The sequence below is a fragment of the Symphalangus syndactylus genome, chromosome 9, assembly GCF_028878055.3.
Source record: "Symphalangus syndactylus isolate Jambi chromosome 9, NHGRI_mSymSyn1-v2.1_pri, whole genome shotgun sequence".
NCBI lineage: Eukaryota > Metazoa > Chordata > Mammalia > Primates > Hylobatidae > Symphalangus > Symphalangus syndactylus.
Window position 1 is genome coordinate 124,086,940 of NC_072431.2, and position 19,829 is coordinate 124,106,768.

Here is a 19,829-nt window from a genome sequence, read left to right on the forward strand (position 1 = left end):
ATTTGCCCACCTCAGCCTCCCAAAGTGCTGGGATTTCAGGCGTGAGCCACCATGCCCAACTGGCAATGTTTATTTAATCAATATTTATTAAGTACTTAATATACGCCAGTCAATATCCTAATGCTCAAGATATGTACAATAATGAAACTACACAGTCTTAGCTCTTGAGGAGCTCATAGGCTTTAAGACAACATAGACTGCAAAATGATATGGTATATCCTTCCTGTGACAGAGGCATGCACAAAGGTCCTGAATTCAGAGAAAAGTTATGGAACTCTGTGTGAGGCAAGCCTCACAGGAATGGCAACACACAACCTGAGTTAGGAAAGATAAACTCAGCACGAAACAAAGCCTAAGACACTATGAAAATGTTTCAACATTAATCCATAAAAATGATAATCACCAGAATTATTTTTAATTATCCAAAATTTCTGGAATAATTGAAATGTTTATTCTTTTTTTGGGGGTGGGGTGGGGACAGAGTCTCACTCTGTCACCCAGGCTGGAGTGCAGTGGCACAATCTCGGCTCACTGCAACCTCCACCTCCCAGGCTCAAGCAATTCTCATGCCTCAGCCTCCAGTGTAGCTGGGACTACAGGTATGCGCCACCACACCCAGCTAACTTCTGTATTTTTAGCAGAGACGGGGTTTCGCCACGTTGGCCAGACTGGTCTGGAACTCCTGGCCTCAAGTGATCTGCCCGCCTCAGCCTCCCAAAGTGCTGGGATTACAGGTGTGAGCCACTGCACCTGGCATGAAATGTTTATTCTTATACCAAAGTAAGGGAGTAAAATAGGTAGATACAACTCAATTTAAATTTTTTAATTGTACCTCTTAAACTCTATTGTTCTTTGTTATTTTGTCTAAATCCAATGTTTGTAAGTCAAATAGTAAATCTGGGAAATATTTTCTTCTTCTCTACATTGCTACATTCTTTTACAAAATAAGCACACTCAGTCACAAATGGTAAACCAATCAACTGAAAGAAAAACAGACTACAAAATAACAAATTTGAGTCAGCTCTTTTAAGTCTGCTTTCTCATTTTTATGCCAAAATATACAAACAAACTTAATAACAGATTTCAAATACATATTCAACAGTAGTTTATAAGATGGTGATTAGTTACAGCTACTTAGTACTCTACGTTCCATTAAACTACTCAGAAACTGAATGGTAGTAGATGTACCTCATTGAAAATACTTGTAAATATTTATAGATTTATGATTCAAATATAAACTTTTCTTTTTTCTAAGTCATAGCACTGAGATATCAAATATTAATTTTGAACCTTATAAGTAAAAAATAGGTAATAATTTTCTTATTTATAGTAATTAACTATATATTCCCAGGGATGTATCACAACTACAATGAAAAACCTAATTTTGAAATTACATTTTTTTCATGAATTTAAAACTTCAGCCTATTACTAAAAAGTCAAAAAACAGCATGTTAAGACGCTGGTGAGGCTGCTGAGAAAAGGAAATGTTTATATATTATTGGTGGGAATGTAAATTAATTCAGCCACTGTGGAAAGTGGAGCAAAGATTTCTCAAAGAACTCAGACCTACCATTTGATCCAGCAACCCCATTACTGGGTATATATCCAAAAGAAAATAAACCATTCTATCAAAAAAACACATGCACTTTTATGTTCATCAGCACTATTCACAATAGCAAAGACATGGAATCAACACACGTGCTCATCAATCAATGATGGATTGGATAAAGAAAGTGTGGTACATATACACCATGGATTACTATGCAGCCATAAAAAAGAACAAAATCATGTCCTATGCTACAACATGGATGCAGCTGGAAGCCCTTATCCTAAGCAAATTAACACAGTAACAGAAAACCAAATACCACATGTTCTCACTTATAAGTAGAAGCTAAATACTGGATACTTGTGGACATAAAGATGACAGTAATACACACTGCGGACTACTAGAGGGAAGAGGGCGGGAAGGGAGTAAGAGTTGAAAAATTAACGATTGGGTGCTATGCTGAATACCTGGCTGACAAAATCAATCATGCCCCAAACCTCAGCATCAGGCAATATACCCAGGTAACAAACTACACATGTACCCCCGGAATCTAAAATAAAAGCTGAAATCATAAAAGGAAACAAAGAAAAGAAAAGAAAAAGAAAACTTCAGTCTTATTACTTATTGATGCCATTTTGGTGACCTGATCTTAAAGAAAAGTAAGCAAGTTTGCTTTAACAAACGGACATGGTCAAATATAGGGATCTGAGAATTTTTAGGTAAAAAGAACATTTCATTAAAGTCAAAAGTAAAAACAAATTTTAATACGAAATCTTTACAAATACAGTTGCATCTTACATTAGGAGTTATTTAAACAATAAGGTAAAACACTATAAATTGCATTAATTAAAACAAGATAGAAAAAAGTCTGTCTTTAAAAATGTAAACTAAATTAAGTAATTTAGACATATTAAAAGCAATAGATTTTAATATAAGTAGCTTTTGATATAGATATCAAATCTAAGTTTTAGAAAAATAATTCTTCTGGTAACTAACATTGGCAAGTAAAGTAAGGGAGTGGTGATAGGAGGTTGGGTGAAGAGATAATAAACACCTAAATCTAGGCAGTAACTTTTTTTAGTCTAAACCAGTTTTAATCTATCTGCTTATAGCTACTTTTCATTTACTGATTTTGGCAATCCCACCATCCTACTTGATATGAAATTCAAGAGCACAAATAAAGTGAGATGATTTTCAAACTTGCTAAAGCCAAATAAGCTTAAAACTACTGTTTCTTCTGGAAATAAGTGCATATATTTTATTTTCATACAGTCTATTACATTTGTTCACAAAGTAGTGCTCAAACATAATAACTGACCAGCTAAATAACATGAAATAAGACCACCTTAACAGTTTATAGTGAGAATCTAAGTTCATAAAGATACTTTCTACCTTTCTAGATTTAAGCAAACAAAAATACTATTATAGGCATACGATCTTCATTAAAGTTAATCTCTTTAACAGAAGCATAACAAATACCATATTTATTAGATTTTAAAGCATATTATCAAAATGCTGAGAAAACATTTAAGCAAAAAGTCATAACTGTCTATAAAATATTAAAATCAAGAAAATAGCAGGTCCAACAAATCTCCTCCTACGTAACTTCCTTAACTTTCCCAACACCTGGGAAACTGGCTGATCTAAGATAAGCTACCGGCAGGTGCTTGAGAGAATATAAAGAAAGGAACTGTTCACACAAAGCAGGATGACAAGAGTAAATGTACATTGTTCAGGTAACTTTGCATGACCATATCCTCAAAGGGCACTATGAACCTCTTAAACTGCTCCTCAAAGTCAACATGTTCAAAACTTACCATTGTCTCTCTTCAGACTTCAGAGTTTGACAGTCAACTGCATCTGCCCACTTTCACACATACTGCAAACCTTGGTGTTCTCTTCTGTTGCTCCTTCCCTCCCCTCACACTGCAAATTAGTTACCTAAAATCATGCATCTCAGTTTGTCCCCTGTATCTTTCCAATCACTGCTATTACCAATTACCACAAATTGGCAATTTAAAACAACATAAATGTATTATCTTACAGTTGTGGAGGTCAAAAGTCTGAAATGGGTCTTCTGGGACTAAAGTCACAGTGTCAGCAAGACTCCATTCCTTCTGGAGACTCTAGGGAAGAAATCTTGTCTTGCCTTTTCTAACTTATGGAGGCTACCCACATTCCTGGGCTTATGGTGACCTACTCTGACCTCTGCTTCTGTCATCACATCTCTGTCTGACTGTGATCCTCCTGCCTCCCTCTTATAAGGACTCTTAGGATTACATCAGTCTCAACTAGATAAACTGGGACAAACTCCCATCTCAAGATCCTCAAATAAATCACATCTGCAAAGTCCCATTTGCCATGTAAGGTAACATATTCACAGGTTCCGGTGGACATCTTTGAGGGACTGTTATTCTGACACAGGAGCCCTCTTTTCCATTGCTACGGTTGTTGCCTTGATTTAGGTGCTCATCATCTCTTCACCCAGCCTCCTATCTTCACTCCCTTCCTTTATCTACCAATATGGCACCAGAGTTATTTTCTTTTTTTTTTTTTTTTTGGTTTCCAGAATATATTTAAAAATTATAAATCAATAAAAATGAGGCAAACAACTCAATAGACAAATTGGCAAAGTACATAGTACATAATCATTACACAGAGAAAGAACATGAAAAGCCAATAAACATTGGAAACATAAGAAAAATATTCAACCATAACAGTAATCAAGGAAATGCAAGATAACATTATATACTACTAGACTGGCAAAAATTTATAATCTAACAGTACCAAGTTTTGGAAAAGATACAAAGAAAACTCCATCTATTATAAATTGATGTAATCATTTTGGAAAACAAATTTTTTATTTTGACTTTTTTCTTTTTTTTTTTTTTTTTTTATTATACTTTAGGGTTTTAGGGTACATGTGCACAATGTGCAGGTTTGTTACATATGTATCCATGTGCCACGTTGATTTCCTGCACCCATTAACTCGTCATTTAGCATTAGGTGTATCTCCTAATGCTGTCCCTCCCCCCTCCCCCCACCCCACAACAGTCCCCGGAGTGTGATGTTCCCCTTCCTGTGTCCATGAGTTCTCATTGTTCAATTCCCACCTATGAGTGAGAACATGCAGTGTTTGGTTTTTTGTCCTTGCGATAGTTTACTGAGAATGATGGTTTCCAGTTTCATCCATGTCCCTACAAAGGACACGAACTCATCATTTTTTATGGCTGCATAGTATTCCATGGTGTATATGTGCCACATTTTCTTAATCCAGTCTATCGTTGTTGGACATTTGGGTTGGTTCCAACTCTTTGCTATTGTGAATAGTGCCGCAATAAACATACATGTGCATGTGTCTTTATAGCAGCATGATTTATAGTCCTTTGGGTATATAAACAGTAATGGGATGGCTGGGTCAAATGGTACTTCTAGTTCTAGATCCCTGAGGAATCGCCACACTGACTTCCACAATGGTTGAACTAGTTTACAGTCCCACCAACAGTGTAAAAGTGTTCCTATTTCTCCACATCCTCTCCAGCACCTGTTGTTTCCTGATTTTTTAATGATGGCCATTCTAACTGGTGTGAGATGGTATCTCACTGTGGTTTTGATTTGCATTTCTCTGATGGCCAGTGATGAGGAGCATTTCTTCATGTGTTTTTTGGCTGCATAAATGTCTTCTTTTGAGAAGTGTCTCTTCATGTCCTCTGCCCACTTTTTGATGGGGTTGTTTGTTTTTTTCTTGTAAATTTGTTTTGAGTTCATTGTAGATTCTGGATATTAGCCCTTTGTCAGATGAGTAGGTTGCAAAAATTTTCTCCCATTCTGTAGGTTGCCTGTTCACTCTGATGATAGTTTCTTTTGCTGTGCAGAAGCTCTTTAGTTTAATGAGATCCCATTTGTCGATTTTGGCTTTTGTTGCCATTGCTTTTGGTGTTTTAGACATGAAGTCCTTGCCCACGCCTATGTCCTGAATGGTATTGCCTAGGTTTTCTTCTAGGGTTTTTATGGTTTTAGGTTTAACATATAAGTCTTTAATCCATCTTGAATTAATTTTTGTATAAGGTGTAAGGAAGGGATCCAGTTGCAGCTTTCTACATATGGCTAGCCAGTTTTCCCAGCACCATTTATTAAATAGGGAATCCTTTCCCCATTTCTTGTTTTTGTCAGGTTTGTCAAAGATCAGATAGTTGTAGCTATGTGGCATCATTTCTGAGGGCTCTGTTCTGTTCCATTGATCTATGTCTCTGTTGTGGTACCAGTACCATGCTGTTTTGGTTACTGTAGCCTTGTAGTATAGTTTAAAGTCAGGTAGCGTCGTGATGCCTCCAGCTTTGTTCTTTTGGCTTAGGATTGACTTGGCGATGCGGGCTCTTTTTTGGTTCCATATGAACTTTAAAGTAGTTTTTTCCAATTCTGTGAAGAAAGTCATTGGTAGCTTGATGGGGATGGCATTGAATCTATAAATTACCTTGGGCAGTATGGCCATTTTCACGCTATTGATTCTTCCAACCTATGAGTATGGAATGTTCTTCCATTTGTTTGTATCCTCTTTTATTTCATTGAGCAGTGGTTTGTAGTTCTCCTTGAAGAGGTCCTTCACATCCCTTGTAAGTTGGATTCCTAGGTATTTTATTCTCTTTGAAGCAATTGTGAATGGGAGTTCACTCATGATTTGGCTCTCTGTTTGTCTGTGATTGGTGTACAAGAATGCTTGTGATTTTTGTACATTAATTTTGTATCCTGAGACTTTGCTGAAGTTGCTAATCAGCTTAAGGAGATTTTGGGCTGAGACAATGGGGTTTTCTAGATATACAATCATGTCATCTGCAAACAGGGACAATTTGACTTCCTCTTTTCCTAATTGAATACCCTTTACCTCCTTCTCCTGCCTGATTGCTCTGGCCAGAACTTCCAGCACTATGTTGAATAGGAGCGGTGAGAGAGGGCATCCCTGTCTTGTGCCAACCAGAGTTATTTTCTTAAACTTAGATTTCATATCTGTCTGTCCCAAAAGCTGCAGTGGCTTTCCATTGCTTTCAAAATAAGTCTAAGTTTCTTAGCACAAAAAAGGACTTTCATAATTAGTCTTCACCATGCCTTTCCACCATTATCTCCAAACTTTTCCCTAAGCTTTACCACTCAACACTGCAAGTATTCCTCAAAAACAAACAAGTACATTTTACTTAGTGGCTTTATCCAAGCAGTTGTTTAGAACAGTGGTCAGTAAACATTTTCTATAAAGGGCCACAGAGTAAATATTTTAGTTTTTGTGGACCATAAAGTCTGTCTCGACAAGCAGCCATAAACAATATGTAAACAAATGGGCATGGCTATCTTCTAATAAAACTACAGAAACAGGCTGCAGGTCAGACTTGGCCCATGGGCAGCAGCGTGCCAACCCCTAATAAAATGCTCTGCTCTCACTTCTCTTAGAAATTCCTTCTCATTCTCTAAGGCAAAGCAAAAAGGATAATTTCCTTAGGAGGCCTCCATTTAATTCCCCTCCCAGATTTAATCCTTTTCTTTATTATATTCCCATTGTATTTCAGTATTTTGCACATCTATGTAAGCATCTATATATCTGGAGATATATAGTATCTCTGATAACAAAATGTAAGTTACAAAAGGAGCTCATTCATCTTTACACCTTCAGCTCTTAATACAGTGATATGCATAGGATATGCACTCAATAAATAACATGCACATTTTTTCAATGTTCTCAAAAAGAAATCCATCCCACAGCTGTAGGAAAAAAGAACACTCTAATCCGCAAATTTATTTGTAGACTGCCAGCTAAGTTCTCTGTCACAACTACTCCACTCTGCCACAAAAGCAGCTATGGACAAGACAAAACTTCACAAGAACAGACAGTGGGTGAGACCTGGCCTGTAGGCTATAGTGTGCCAACTCCTCCACTAAGGTAGCATATCTCAACTGTATCCTAACCTTATATACAATGAGTGTCATAACAATATGCTACCCATTCTCAATGCACACCTTCGTTCTCTGAACATAGTGCTGTTTTTCCCAGCTGTTATAACACAAATTTAGAAAATGCAGGCCAAAATATTCGTTTACATTTTACCTGAATAATTTCAGAATTAAATTTTGATTCCAAATGCGCTGCTCTTTCTGCTTCAATGTTTTCTTCTAATTTCCTCACCCTTAGAGTAGTTGCCTGAAAACAAATTAAAAGTTTAAATTCATTAACATTGGTATTTAAAGAAGATATGGATCACTACAGTCCAGAATTGTAATTAACACTTAAGACTAGTGGACCTGCGGCCTCATTTTTTTTTTTCTTTGCAAGAATGGAATGTAAAATTCATGCTCAGGAAGAATGCTCCCAGAGCTCGCTTTTTTTTTCTTTACACTTTATAGAGGTATAACTTATATATAACAACCTACACATAGTGAAAATATACTTTTTGATAAATTTGTGTACACACACACACACAAACACGTACACATCCATTAAATCACTGCCACAATCAATATAGGAAACATTTCCAGCACTCTTAAAAGATTCATTATGTCTCTTGGTAATGCCTTCCTTCAGCCCTCACCACCCTACCACATACCCAAGTAATCACAAATCTGCCTTTTGTCACAATAGAGCAGTTTGAATCTTCCGGAGTTGTATACAAATTGAATCATATATTATGCTTTTTATTGTCAGGCTTCTTTCCCCTTACATAATTATTTTGAGACCCATCCATGTGGTTGCACGCATCAACAGTTCATTCATTTTCATTGTTAAATAGTGTTCCACTTTATTAATAGACCGCAACTGGTTTATCTGTTCACCTACTGACGGACATTTGAGTTGTTTCCAGTTTAGGCAATTACAAATAAAGCTGCTATGAGCATTTGTGTGCAAGACTTTGTACAGACACATACTTTCATTTCTCTGGGGTAAATAACGAAGAATAGAATGAATGGGTGAAATGATAGGTACATATTGATTTTTTTTTTTTTGAGACGGAGTCTCACTCTGTCACCTAGGCTGGAGTGCAGTGGCGCCATCTAGGCTCACTGCAAGCTCTTACCTCCCGGGTTCACACCATTCTCCTGCCTCAGCCTCCCAAGTAGCTGGGCCTACAGACACCGTCCACCACGCCCGGCTAATTTTTTGTATTTTTAGTAGAGACGGGATTTCACGGTGCTAGCCAGGATAGTCTCGATCTCCTGACCTCATGAAACGCCCGCCTCAGCCCAAAGTGCTAGGATTACAGGCGTGAGCCACCACACCCAGCCATATTGAATAATTTAAGAAACTGCCACACTGTTTTCCAAAGCGATGCTGCCAATTTACACTCCCAACAGCAATGTATGAAATTTTCCATTGTTCCACATCCTCCCCAACGCTCGGTACAGTCATTTTTTGTTTTTGGTTTCTTGAGGTTTTATAGACACTCAAATAGGCATGTAGTGGTTACCTCATTTTAGTTTTAATTTGCATTGCCCCAATGACTAATGACACTGAGCATCATCTTTTCATGTACCTATTTGCCAACTGTATGTATATCTTCTTTGATGAAGTATATGTTCAAACATTTTCACCATTTTTTAACTGGGCTGTTTATTTTCATATTACTGAGCTTTAAAAGTTCATTATACAACCTGAAAACAAGTCCTTTGTTAGATATATGATTTGCAAATATTTTCTCCCACTCTACGTCCTGTCTTCTCATTCTCTTAAAAGTATCACTTGCAAAGCAAAACTTTTCATTATGACCAAGTCTAATTTATCAGTTTTTCAGGCAAGAGTCAGTTTCTGGACAGAAGCAGAAGTCAAGATCTTTATTTTTGAATACAATTGTTATTTAGAAAATGCAACCCTGGGAAGTAGCGGATCACTAGTCCCAAAGAGGGAATTGGTCATGACCAAGAATCTGTTGGAGACAGAAAAATAGAACTATGGGAACACCCAGCATGTCTCACTGTAACAGTAGCAAAGAAAAGCCATGCCTAGAGTCCTGTCTGTCAATGGGGTAGTTCAACAGGGACAGAAAAAGGCATTACTAATTTGATTTCCCTTCCTAGATGAAATTTGGTGAAAAAATTAATATTCATTATATTTACTAAACCATTTACCCTAAGCCAAGTTTTTTTTTTATACTTTAAGATTGAGGGTGCATGTGCACAATGTGCAGGTTAGTTACATATGTACACATGTGCCATGTTGGTGTGCTGCACCCATTAACTCGTCATTTAACACTAGGTATATCTCCTAATGCTATCCCTCCCTGCTCCCCCGACCCCACAACAGGCCCGGGTGTGTGATGCTCCCCTTCCTGTGTCCATGCATTCTCATTGTTCAATTCCCACCTAAGAGTGAGAACATGCGGTGTTTGGTTTTTTGACCTTGCAATAGTTTGCTCAGAATGATGGTTTCCAGCTTCATCCATGTCCCTACAAAGGACATGAGCTCATCATTTTTTATGGCTGCATAGTATTCCATGGTGTGTATGTGCCACATTTTCTTAATCCAGTTTATCATTGTTGGACATTTGGGTTGGTTCCAAGTCTTTGCTATTGTGAATAACACCACAATAAACATACGTGTGCATGTCTTTATAGCAGCATGTTTTATAATCCTTTGGGTATATACCCAGTAATGGGATGGTTGGGTCAAATGGTATTTCTAGTTCTAGATCCCTGAGGAATCGCCACACTGACTTCTACAATGGTTGAACTAGTGTACAGTCCCACCAAGAGTGTAAAAGTGTTCCTATTTCTCCACATCTTCTCCAGCACCTGTTGTTTCCTGACTTTTTAATGATCTCCATTCTAACTGGTGTGAGATGGTATCTCATTGTGCTTTTGATTTGCATTTCTCTGATGGCCAGTGATGATGAGCATGTTTTCATGTGTCTGTTGGCTGCATAAATGTCTTCTTTTGAGAAGTGTCTGTTCATATCCTTCGCCCACTTTTTGATGGGATTGTTTTTTTCTTGTAAATTTGTTTGAGTTCTTTGTAGATTCTGGATGTTAGCCCTTTGTCAGATGAGTGGATTGCAAAAATTTTCCCCCATTCTGTAGGTTACTCGTTCACTCTGAAGGTAGTTTCTTTTGCTGTGCAGAAGCTCTTTAGTTTAATTAGATCCCATTTCTCAATTTTGGCTTTTGTTGCCATTGCTTTTGGTGTTTTAGACATGAAGTCCTTCCCCGTGCCTATGTCCTGAATGGTATGGCCTAGGTTTTCCTCTAGAGTTTTTATGGTTTTAGGTCTAACATTTAAGCCTTTAATCCATCTTGAATTAATTTTTGTATAATATGTAAGGAAGGGATCCAGTTTCAGCTTTCTCCATATGGCTAGCCAGTTTTCCCAGCACCATTTATTAAATAGGGAATCCTTTCCCTGTTTCTTGTTTTTGTCAGGTTTGTCAAAGATCAGATGGTTGTAGATATGCAGCATTATTTCTAAGGGCTCTTTTCTGTTCCATTGGTCTATATCTCTGTTTTGGTACCAGTACCATGCTGTTCTGGTTACTGTAGCCTTGTAGTATAGTTTGAAGTCAGATAGCGTGACGCCTCCAGCTTTGTTCTTTTAGGCTTAGGATTTACTTGGCAATGCGGGCTCTTTTTTGGTTCCATATGAACTTTAAAGCAGTTTTTTTCCAATTCTGTGAAGAAAGTCATTGGTAGCTTGATGGGGATGGCATTGAATCTATAAATTACCTTTGGCAGTATGGCCATTTTCATGATATTGATTCTTCCTACCCATGAGCATGGAATGTTCTTCCATTTGTTTCATTGAGCAGTGGTTTGTAGCTCTCCTTGAAGAGGTCCTTCACATCCATTTTAAGTTGGATTCCTAGGTATTTTATTCTCTTTGAAGCAATTGTGAATGGGAGTTCACTCATGATTTGGCTCTCTGTTTGTCTGTTGTTGGTGTAGAAGAATGCTTGTGATTTTTGCCCATTGATTTTGTATCCTGAGACTTTGCTGAAGTTGCTTATCACCTTAAGGAGATTTTGGGCTGAGACAATGGTGTTTTCTAGATATACAATCATGTCATCTATCAATAGGGACAATGTGACTTCCTCTTTTCCTAATTGAATACCCTTTATTTCCTTCTCCTGCCTGATTGCCCTGGCCAGGACTTCCAACACTATGTTGAATAGGAATGGCGAGAGAGGGCATCCCTGTCTTGTGCCAGTTTTCAGAGGGAATGCTTCCAGTTTTTGCCCATTCAGTATGATATTGGCTGTGGGTTTGTCATAAAGAGCTCTTATTATTTTGAGATACATCCCATCAATACCTAATTTATTGAGAGTTTTTTGCATGAAGGTTGTTGAATTTTATCAAAGGCCTTTTCTGCATCTATTGAGATAATCAGGTGGTTTTTGTCATTGGTTCTGTTTATATGCTGGATTACGTTTATTGATTTGCATATGTTGAATCAGCCTGGCATCCCAGGGATCAAGCCCACTTGATCATGGTGGATAAGCTTTTTGATGTGCTGCTGGATTCGGTTTGCCAGTATTTTATTGAGGATTTTTGCATCAATGTTCATCAGGGATGTTGGTCTAAAATTCTCTTTTTTGGTTGTGTCTCTGCCAGGCTTTGGTATCAGGATGACGGTGGCCTCATAAAATGAGTTAGGGAGGATTCCCTCTTTTTCTATTGATTGGAATAGTTTCAGAAGGAATGGTACCAGCTCCTCCTTGTACCTCTGCAAATCCATCTGGTCCTGGACCTTTTTTGGTTGGTAAGCTATTAATTATTGCCTCAACTTCAGAGCCTGTTATTGGTCTATTCAGAGATTCAACTTCCTCCTGGTTTAGTCTTGGGAGGGTGTATGTGTTGAGGAATTTATCCATTTCTTCTAGATTTTCTAGTTTATTTGTGTAGAGGTGTTTATAGTATTCTCTGATGGTAGTTTGTATTTCTGTGGGATCGGTGGTGATATCCCCTTTATCATTTTTTATTGTGTCTATTTGATTCTTCTCTCTTTTCTTCTTTATTAGTCTTGTTAGCAGTCTATCAATTTTGTTGATCTTTTCAAAAAACCAGCTCCTGGATTCATTGATTTTTTGAAGAGTTTTTTGTGTCTCCATTTCCTTCAGTTCTGCTCCGATCTTAGTTATTTCTTGCCTTCTGCTAGCTTTTGAATGTGTTTGCTCTTGCTTCTCTAGTTCTTTTAATTGTGATGTTAGGGTGTCAATTTTAGATCTTTCCTGCTTTCTCTTGTGGGCATTTAGTGCTATAAATTTCCCTCTACACACTGCTTTGAATGTGTCCCAGAGATTCTGGTATGTTGTGTCTTTGTTCTCACTGGTTTCAAAGAATGTCTTTATTTCTGCCTTCATTTCGTTATGTACCCAGTAGTCTTTCAGGAGCAGGTTGTTCAGTTTCCATATAGTTGAGTGGTTTTGAGTGAGTTTCTTAATCCTGAGTTCTAGTTTGATTGCACTGTGGTCTGAGAGACAGTTTGTTATAATTTCTGTTCTTTTACATTTGCTGAAGAGTGCTTTACTTCCAACTATGTGGTCAATTTTGGAATAAGTGTGGTGTGGTGCTGAAAAGAATGTATATTCTGTTGATTTGGCGTGGAGAGTTCTGTAGATGTTTATTAGGTCCACTTGGTGCAGAGCTGAGTTCAATTCCTGGATATCCTTGTTAACTTTCTGTCTCGTTGATCTGTCTAATGTTGACAGTGGGGTGTTAAAATCTCCCATTATTATTATGTGGAAGTCTAACTCTCTTTGTAGGTCTCTAAGGACTTGCTTTATGAATCTGGGTGCTCCTGTACTGGGTTCATATATATTTAGGATAGTCAGCTCTTCCTGTTGAATTGATCCCTTTACCATTATGTAATGGCCTTCTTTGTCTCTTTGGATCTTTGTTGGTTTAAAGTCTGTTTTATCAGAGGCTAGGATTGCAGCCCCTGCTTTTTTTTCTTTTCCATTTGCTTGGTAGATCTTCCTCCATTCCTTTATTTTAAGCCTATGTGTGTCTCTGCATGTGAGATGGGTCTCCTGAATACAGCACACCAACGGGTCTTGACTCTTTATCCAATTTTCCAGTCTGTGTCTTTTAATTGGAGCATTTAGCCCATTTACATTTTAGGTTAATATTGTTATGTGTGAATTTGATCCTGTCATTATGATGTTAGCTGGTTATTTTGGTCGTTAGTTGATGCAGTTTCTTCCTTCCTAGCATTGATGTTCTTTACAATTTGGCATGTTTTTGCAGTGGCTGGTACCGGTTGTTCCTTTCCATGTTAAGTGCTTCCTTCAGGAGCCCCTTTAGGGCAGACCTGGTGGTGACAAAATCTCTCAGCATTTGCTTGTCTGTAAAGGATTTTATTTCTCCTTCACATATGAAGTTTAGTTTGGCTGGATAAGAAATTCTGGGTTGAAAGTTCTTTTCTTTAAGCATGTTGAATATTGGCCCCCATTCTCTTCTGGCTTGTAGAGTTTCTGCCGAGAGATCAGCTGTTAGTTTGATGGGCTTCCCTTTGTGGGTAACCTGACCTTTCTCTCTGGCTGCCCTTAACATTTTTTCCTTCATTTCAACTTTGGTGAATCTGACAATTATGTGTCTTGGAGTTGCTCTTCTTGAGGAGTATCTTCGTGGTGTTCTCTGTATTTCCTGAATTTGAATGTTGGCCTGCCTCACTAGGTTGGGGAAATTCTCCTGGATAATATCCTGAAGAGTGTTTCCCAACTTGGTTCCATTCTCCCCATCACTTTCAGGTACACCAATCAGACATAGATTTGGTCTTTTCACATAGTCCCACATTTCTTGGAGGCTTCGTTCGTTTCTTTTTACTCTTTTTTCTCTAAGCTTCTCTCATCACCTTATTCCATTCATTTGATTTTCAATCACTGATAACCTTTGTTCCACTTGTTCGAATCGGCCACTGAAGCTTGTGCATGCATCACGCAGTTTTTGTGGCATGGTTTTCAGCTCCATCAGGTCATTTAAGGACTTCTCTACACTGTTTATTCTAGTTAGCCACTCATCCAACCTTTTTTCAATGTTTTTAGCTTCTTCGCAATGGGTTCGAACATCCTCCTTCAGCTCAGAGAAGTTTGTTATTACCAATTATCTGAAGCCTTCTTCTCTCAACTCCTCAACGTCATTCTCCATCCAGCTTTGTTCCGTTGCTGGGGAGGAGCTGAGTTCCTGTGGAGGGGTAGAGGTGCTCTGATTTTTAGAATTTTCAGCTTTTTTGCTCTGTTTTTTCCCCATCTTTGTGGTTTTATGTACCTTTGGTCTTTGATGATGGTGACATACAGATGGGGTTTTGGTGTGAATGTCCTTTCTGTTTGTTAGTTTTCCTTCTAACAGGACCCTCAGCTGCAGGTCTGTTGGAGTTTGCTGGAGGTCCACTCCAGACCCTGTCTGCCTGGGTATCAGCAGCGGAGGCTGCAGAACAGCAAATATTGCTGAACAGCCAATGTTGCTGCCTGATCGTTCCTCTGGAAGGTTAGTCACAGAGGGGTACCTGGCCGTGTGAGGCATCAGTCTGCCCCTACTAGGGGGTGCCTCCCAGTTAGGCTACTCAGGGGTCAGGGACCCTCTTGAAGAGGCATTCTGTTTGTTCTCAGGTCTCAAACTCCATGCTGGGAGAACCACTACTCTCTTCAAAGCTGTCAGACTGGGACATTTAAGTCTGCAGAGGTTTCTGCTGCCTTTTGTTCGGCTATGCCCTGCCCCAAGAGGTGAAGTCTTACAGAGGCAGGCCAGCCTCCTTGAGCTGTGATGGGCTCCACCCAGTTCAAGCTTCCCGGCCGCTTTGTTTACCTACTCAAGACTCGGCAATGGCGGGTGCCCCTCCCCGAGCCTCACTGCCACCTTGCAGTTCGATCTCAGACTGCTGTGCTAGCAATGAGTGAGGCTCCATGGGTGTGGGACCCTCTGAGCCAGGCGCGGGATATAATCTCCTGGTGTTCAGTTTGCTAAGACCACTGGAAAAGTACAGTATTAGGGTGGGAGTGACCCGATTTTCCAGGTGCCATCTGTCACAGCTTCTCTTGGCTAGGAAAGGGAATTCCCTGACCCCTTGCACTTCCCGGGTGAGGCAAAGGCCTCACTCTGCTTCTGCTCATGCTTGTTGGGCTACACCCACTGTCCTGCACCCACCATCTGACAAGCCCCAGTGAGATGAACCCAGTACCTCAATTGGAAATGCAGAAATCACCCATTTTCTGCATTGCTCACGCTGGGAGCTGTAGACTGGTGCTGTTCCTATTCGTCCATCTTGGACCAAAACCAGATGGCTATAATTTAAATAACAGAAAATACTGGAAAAAAATTGGAAAAACTAGAAACCTCATACATTACTGATAAGAATGTAAAATGGTTTGGCTGCTGTGGAAAACAGCTTGGTAGCTGCTCAAAAAATGAAACATAGAGTTACCATATGACCCAGCAATTCCATTCCTATATATTTACCCAAAAGAAATGAAAGCAGGTTCAAAAAATTATGCACAAAAGTTTATAGCAGCATTTTTCATAACAGCCAAAGATGGAATGCACCCAAATGTCCACCAACCGATGAATGAATAAACAAGATGTTGTGAATCCATACAATGGAATATTATCCAGCAAGAAAATGGAATGAAGTGCCAAAAAAATGTGATACCATGGATTAACCTTGAAAACATATATAAAAAAGTAAAAGAAGTCAAATACAAAAGACCACATCCTGTATGATTTCATTTATAAGAATTGTCCAGAATAGGTAAATCCGGAGACAAAAAGTACATTAAGTGGTTGCAGGAGGATAGGGGAGAAGGAGAGAACGGAAAGGGCAGTAGCTGCTAATGAATATGAAATTTCTTAGTGGGGTGATGAAAATGCTCTGGAATTAGATAGTGGTAATAGTTGGACAGTGTAGTAAATATATTAAAAGCATTAACTGTATACTTTTAAAGGGTGAGCTTTATGATATGTGAAGTATATCTCAATTAAAAAATAAAGAATCCCTGAATGGAATGTCAAGAAGTGACAGCCACCTAACTTAAACTTCTGATTCTCATTGTGGAAAAAAAGTTATTTCTAAATGCTGACTTTGAAGCCTTAGAACAAGGGTCCCCCAGAGGTGGTAGGTATAAAGCATGATGCATACTGTAACAGAGAAATTCTTATGTTTAGCCCACACCAGAATGAGCATTATCCCAGGTGGGCCAAATGCTAATTTTTTCTTTAAAAAAGTATAAAGGTTAAAGTTCTTGCCCTTAAAGAACTGAAGTCAGTTTTCTCAGTACCCAGTATGCTCATTTTAGTTTCTGTAAGTAAAAAAAAAAGTCTAGCCAGTCTCAAGGAAATAGCCCATAGGGTTGAGAATAAATGATTTTAAAAGCTAGCAAAGGACCAAAATCTCACAAACCACCAATAAAGAACTTACTCATGTAACCAAACACCACCTGTTTCCCAAAAACCTATGGAAATAAATTTTTTTAAAAAAGCAAATAAAGGGCACAGAGAGAAAAAAAACCAGGCTAACAATTTTTAAATATTTTCTCAGATTCCAAAAAGCATATATGTTTCTCTATCAAAATGATAGTCATATATTTTGTTAAATGCAGAATATTCAGTGATTCTATAATGAATCAACAATTCAAGTTTTCACTTCTTGTAAATATATTAATTAATTAATTATCTAGTTTCCCTCCAAAAATCAAAAAGAGGTTCTGTTTTTCCTGCTTAGAGCAAAACACAGGGGGTTGAAATAATAAACTGGAGATCATGTGTTTATTTTCACAACTTCTCATTTTAAATGAAATGTCAGAATATTATAAGTTACTTATTATTACTGAAACTATCAATTACTCAGTAAGGACAGCCAAAAATCTTCAAATCTTTAAACTCCTTCCAAGAGTAGGGTTTGGTGATAGACATAATTAAATTTAAGCCTTCTTAATAATTTTTTAAATCTTCTAGTCCAATGAATTAATTCTCAAATCCAGCAGAGGGTGCTAGAGGAACATCAACATGCTGCTCAAAAAAATTTTTTCCAATACCACCTAGGAGAACTAGTGTAACATTCATAAACTGTTCCATAGGCATCCAATCCTAATGTAATCAACAAAGAAAGGGCAGAAAGCAGAACAAAATTCTGATTAAAATGAATGCATATATATCTATATATACACACACATATATATGTTCATATATATACTATAGGTTAATTTAACTATATACAGCTTTGCCTATAATACAGGTATTACACTGTACTATGTACTATACACTACGAACAGTAGTCCTTTTTTTTTTTTTTTTTTTTTTTTGAGACAGAGTCTCACTCTGTCGCCCAGGCTAGAGTGCAGTGGTGCAATCTCAGCTCACTGCAACCTCCACCTCCTGGTTTCAAGCGATTCTCCTGCCTCAGCCTCCTGAGTAGCTGGGACCACAAGCACAAACCACCATGCCCAGCTACTTTTTATATTTTTGGTAGAGATGGGGTTTCGCCACGTTGGCCAGGCTGATCTCGAACTCTTGACCTCAAGTGATCCACCAACCTTGGCCTCCCAAAGTGCTGGGATTACAGATGTGAGCCACTACGCCTAGCCAAACAACAGTTCTGTATATAACACAAAGTTATCACAAATTTTGTCATTTATAAGCTGACTGCCATGTTCTTTCCTACAGCAATGTACTGCCAAGAGATTTTTATTTTAGTAATAGTAGGTGTTAATCTACCTCTTTTTTGGTGTAATTTATATCTCACTAAATCATATTAAGCCCAATCAGATCATCGAGTACACTCAAGAAAAGTGGGTTTTCAGTCTTTGAAGAGGGCAATATAGAGAAGAATGTCTCCTATCCAACCCTTTGATACATGTTACTTTATTATAAACCAGGCATGAGCTGAAGACTCCAATTCAGCAGCAAAACTAACCAAACATACCCAGATGTTCTCCATGTCACATTTGGTTCTATGGTTTCCATGGGCCTCTTCCAAAAGTTTCACAAAAGTTATGAAAACATATGTGTACAATGAATGTGCTGAAAGATTGAGTAAACAAAACAGTTTCTACTACATTCTTTTATCCCCAAATACATCCAGCTTAGAGGATTTGATGAACTTAAAATAATTAGTCAAGCAGAAAAACTGAGATATGAAATTTAGTCTGCTAAAATAGACATCAAGAAAAATGGGATGAATTATCACATGAGTACATACTAGTTAACGATTTCCTCAGGAGTGTGTTGTATGTTACAGTTTCCTAATTAGTTGCAAAAAGTTTACCCCAAACGTATCAATAACTTGTGTAAATAGAAAATGATTGTTTATTTTTCCAGATTTTATCACCTGGTAATTCCCATTAATAGATGTTTTCATAACTAATAAATATAGTAATAATCCATCTACAAAAAGGTGATTCCAAGGGACTGAATCATCAGACTGATTAATTCTACAATGTTTATTTTAATGCTAAGTATATTTTATTTTGTTACATTTTAATAGCTGTTAATATTTTATTATATGCATGTTAATATTTAACTATAACACTTATTCTTTAAATGGGCAGGGAAGGGGGGCATACTTGTTAATACTCTCTTTTGAGCCCTTACACAGAAGGTCTCAAAGGATTTTTATTACCAAAAAAGATGCCTCAGAGGGTCAGAGTCTCCAAGTATTTGATAAATATTTGTAAAACAGGCATCACAGTATTATATCACTTAATCACTAGAGTCATATATTGAAGGGTCATAATTAAGAACTGTCTATAAGCCCTTTACTATTTATCTTCCTTGTTCTAATCAAACATGTTAAGAAGCAATAATATTATTCAATTAGTCTGACCTTTAATGTTGGCTTTTTAAATGTAAGCATTTATATTTCTAATGTCACTTCTACATGAGAGAGTGTATTTACATTAATGTCACTGAGGAGATTATGCCTAGAGTTAAATATTAATATGCTACAGTTTTCAAAGAAGTCCCGTGTATTTTCTCATTTGACTTTTACAATAACATGATATATTTTACAAAAGAGGCCTCATATGATACATAATATTTTAAATCTTAATAAGGCATTCTAATTTGAAGGTGGCGTATTCTTTTTTTAAGTAGCTCTCCTACTTTCCATGTGGCCAGCACAGTACATTAGAAAAACAACTCAGAGGCAAAATTAATGCTGCTTTGTGACTCAGAACATGGGAACTGCCATGTAAAAGAGAACAGGAAGGAAGTCCAACTGGTCTTGGAAGTGAATTGGTCAGGAAGTCCTATTTATTCTACCCTCACAGAAGTCCAAACATTTTACATTTATATTCAATCCCATTAAACAAATGTGACTGCATAAAAACAA

At 37.8% G+C, this 19,829-nt stretch overlaps 1 protein-coding gene across 50 annotated transcripts in view; it reads right to left on the reverse strand.

Annotated features, from left to right (window-relative positions):
• CCDC171 (coiled-coil domain containing 171) overlaps nucleotides 1–19,829 on the reverse strand; it is a 416,355-nt gene that overhangs the window by 304,995 nt on the left and 91,531 nt on the right. For all 50 annotated transcript variants that reach the window (XR_010113576.1, XM_063609154.1, XM_063609151.1 and 47 more), the window contains one exon: nucleotides 7,638–7,730. Coding sequence is in view for 49 of the 50 variants with exons in the window: in XM_063609154.1 (XP_063465224.1) it covers nucleotides 7,638–7,730 (93 nt within the window). In the remaining variant the exon portion in view is untranslated. The remainder of the gene's footprint in view (nucleotides 1–7,637; nucleotides 7,731–19,829) is intronic.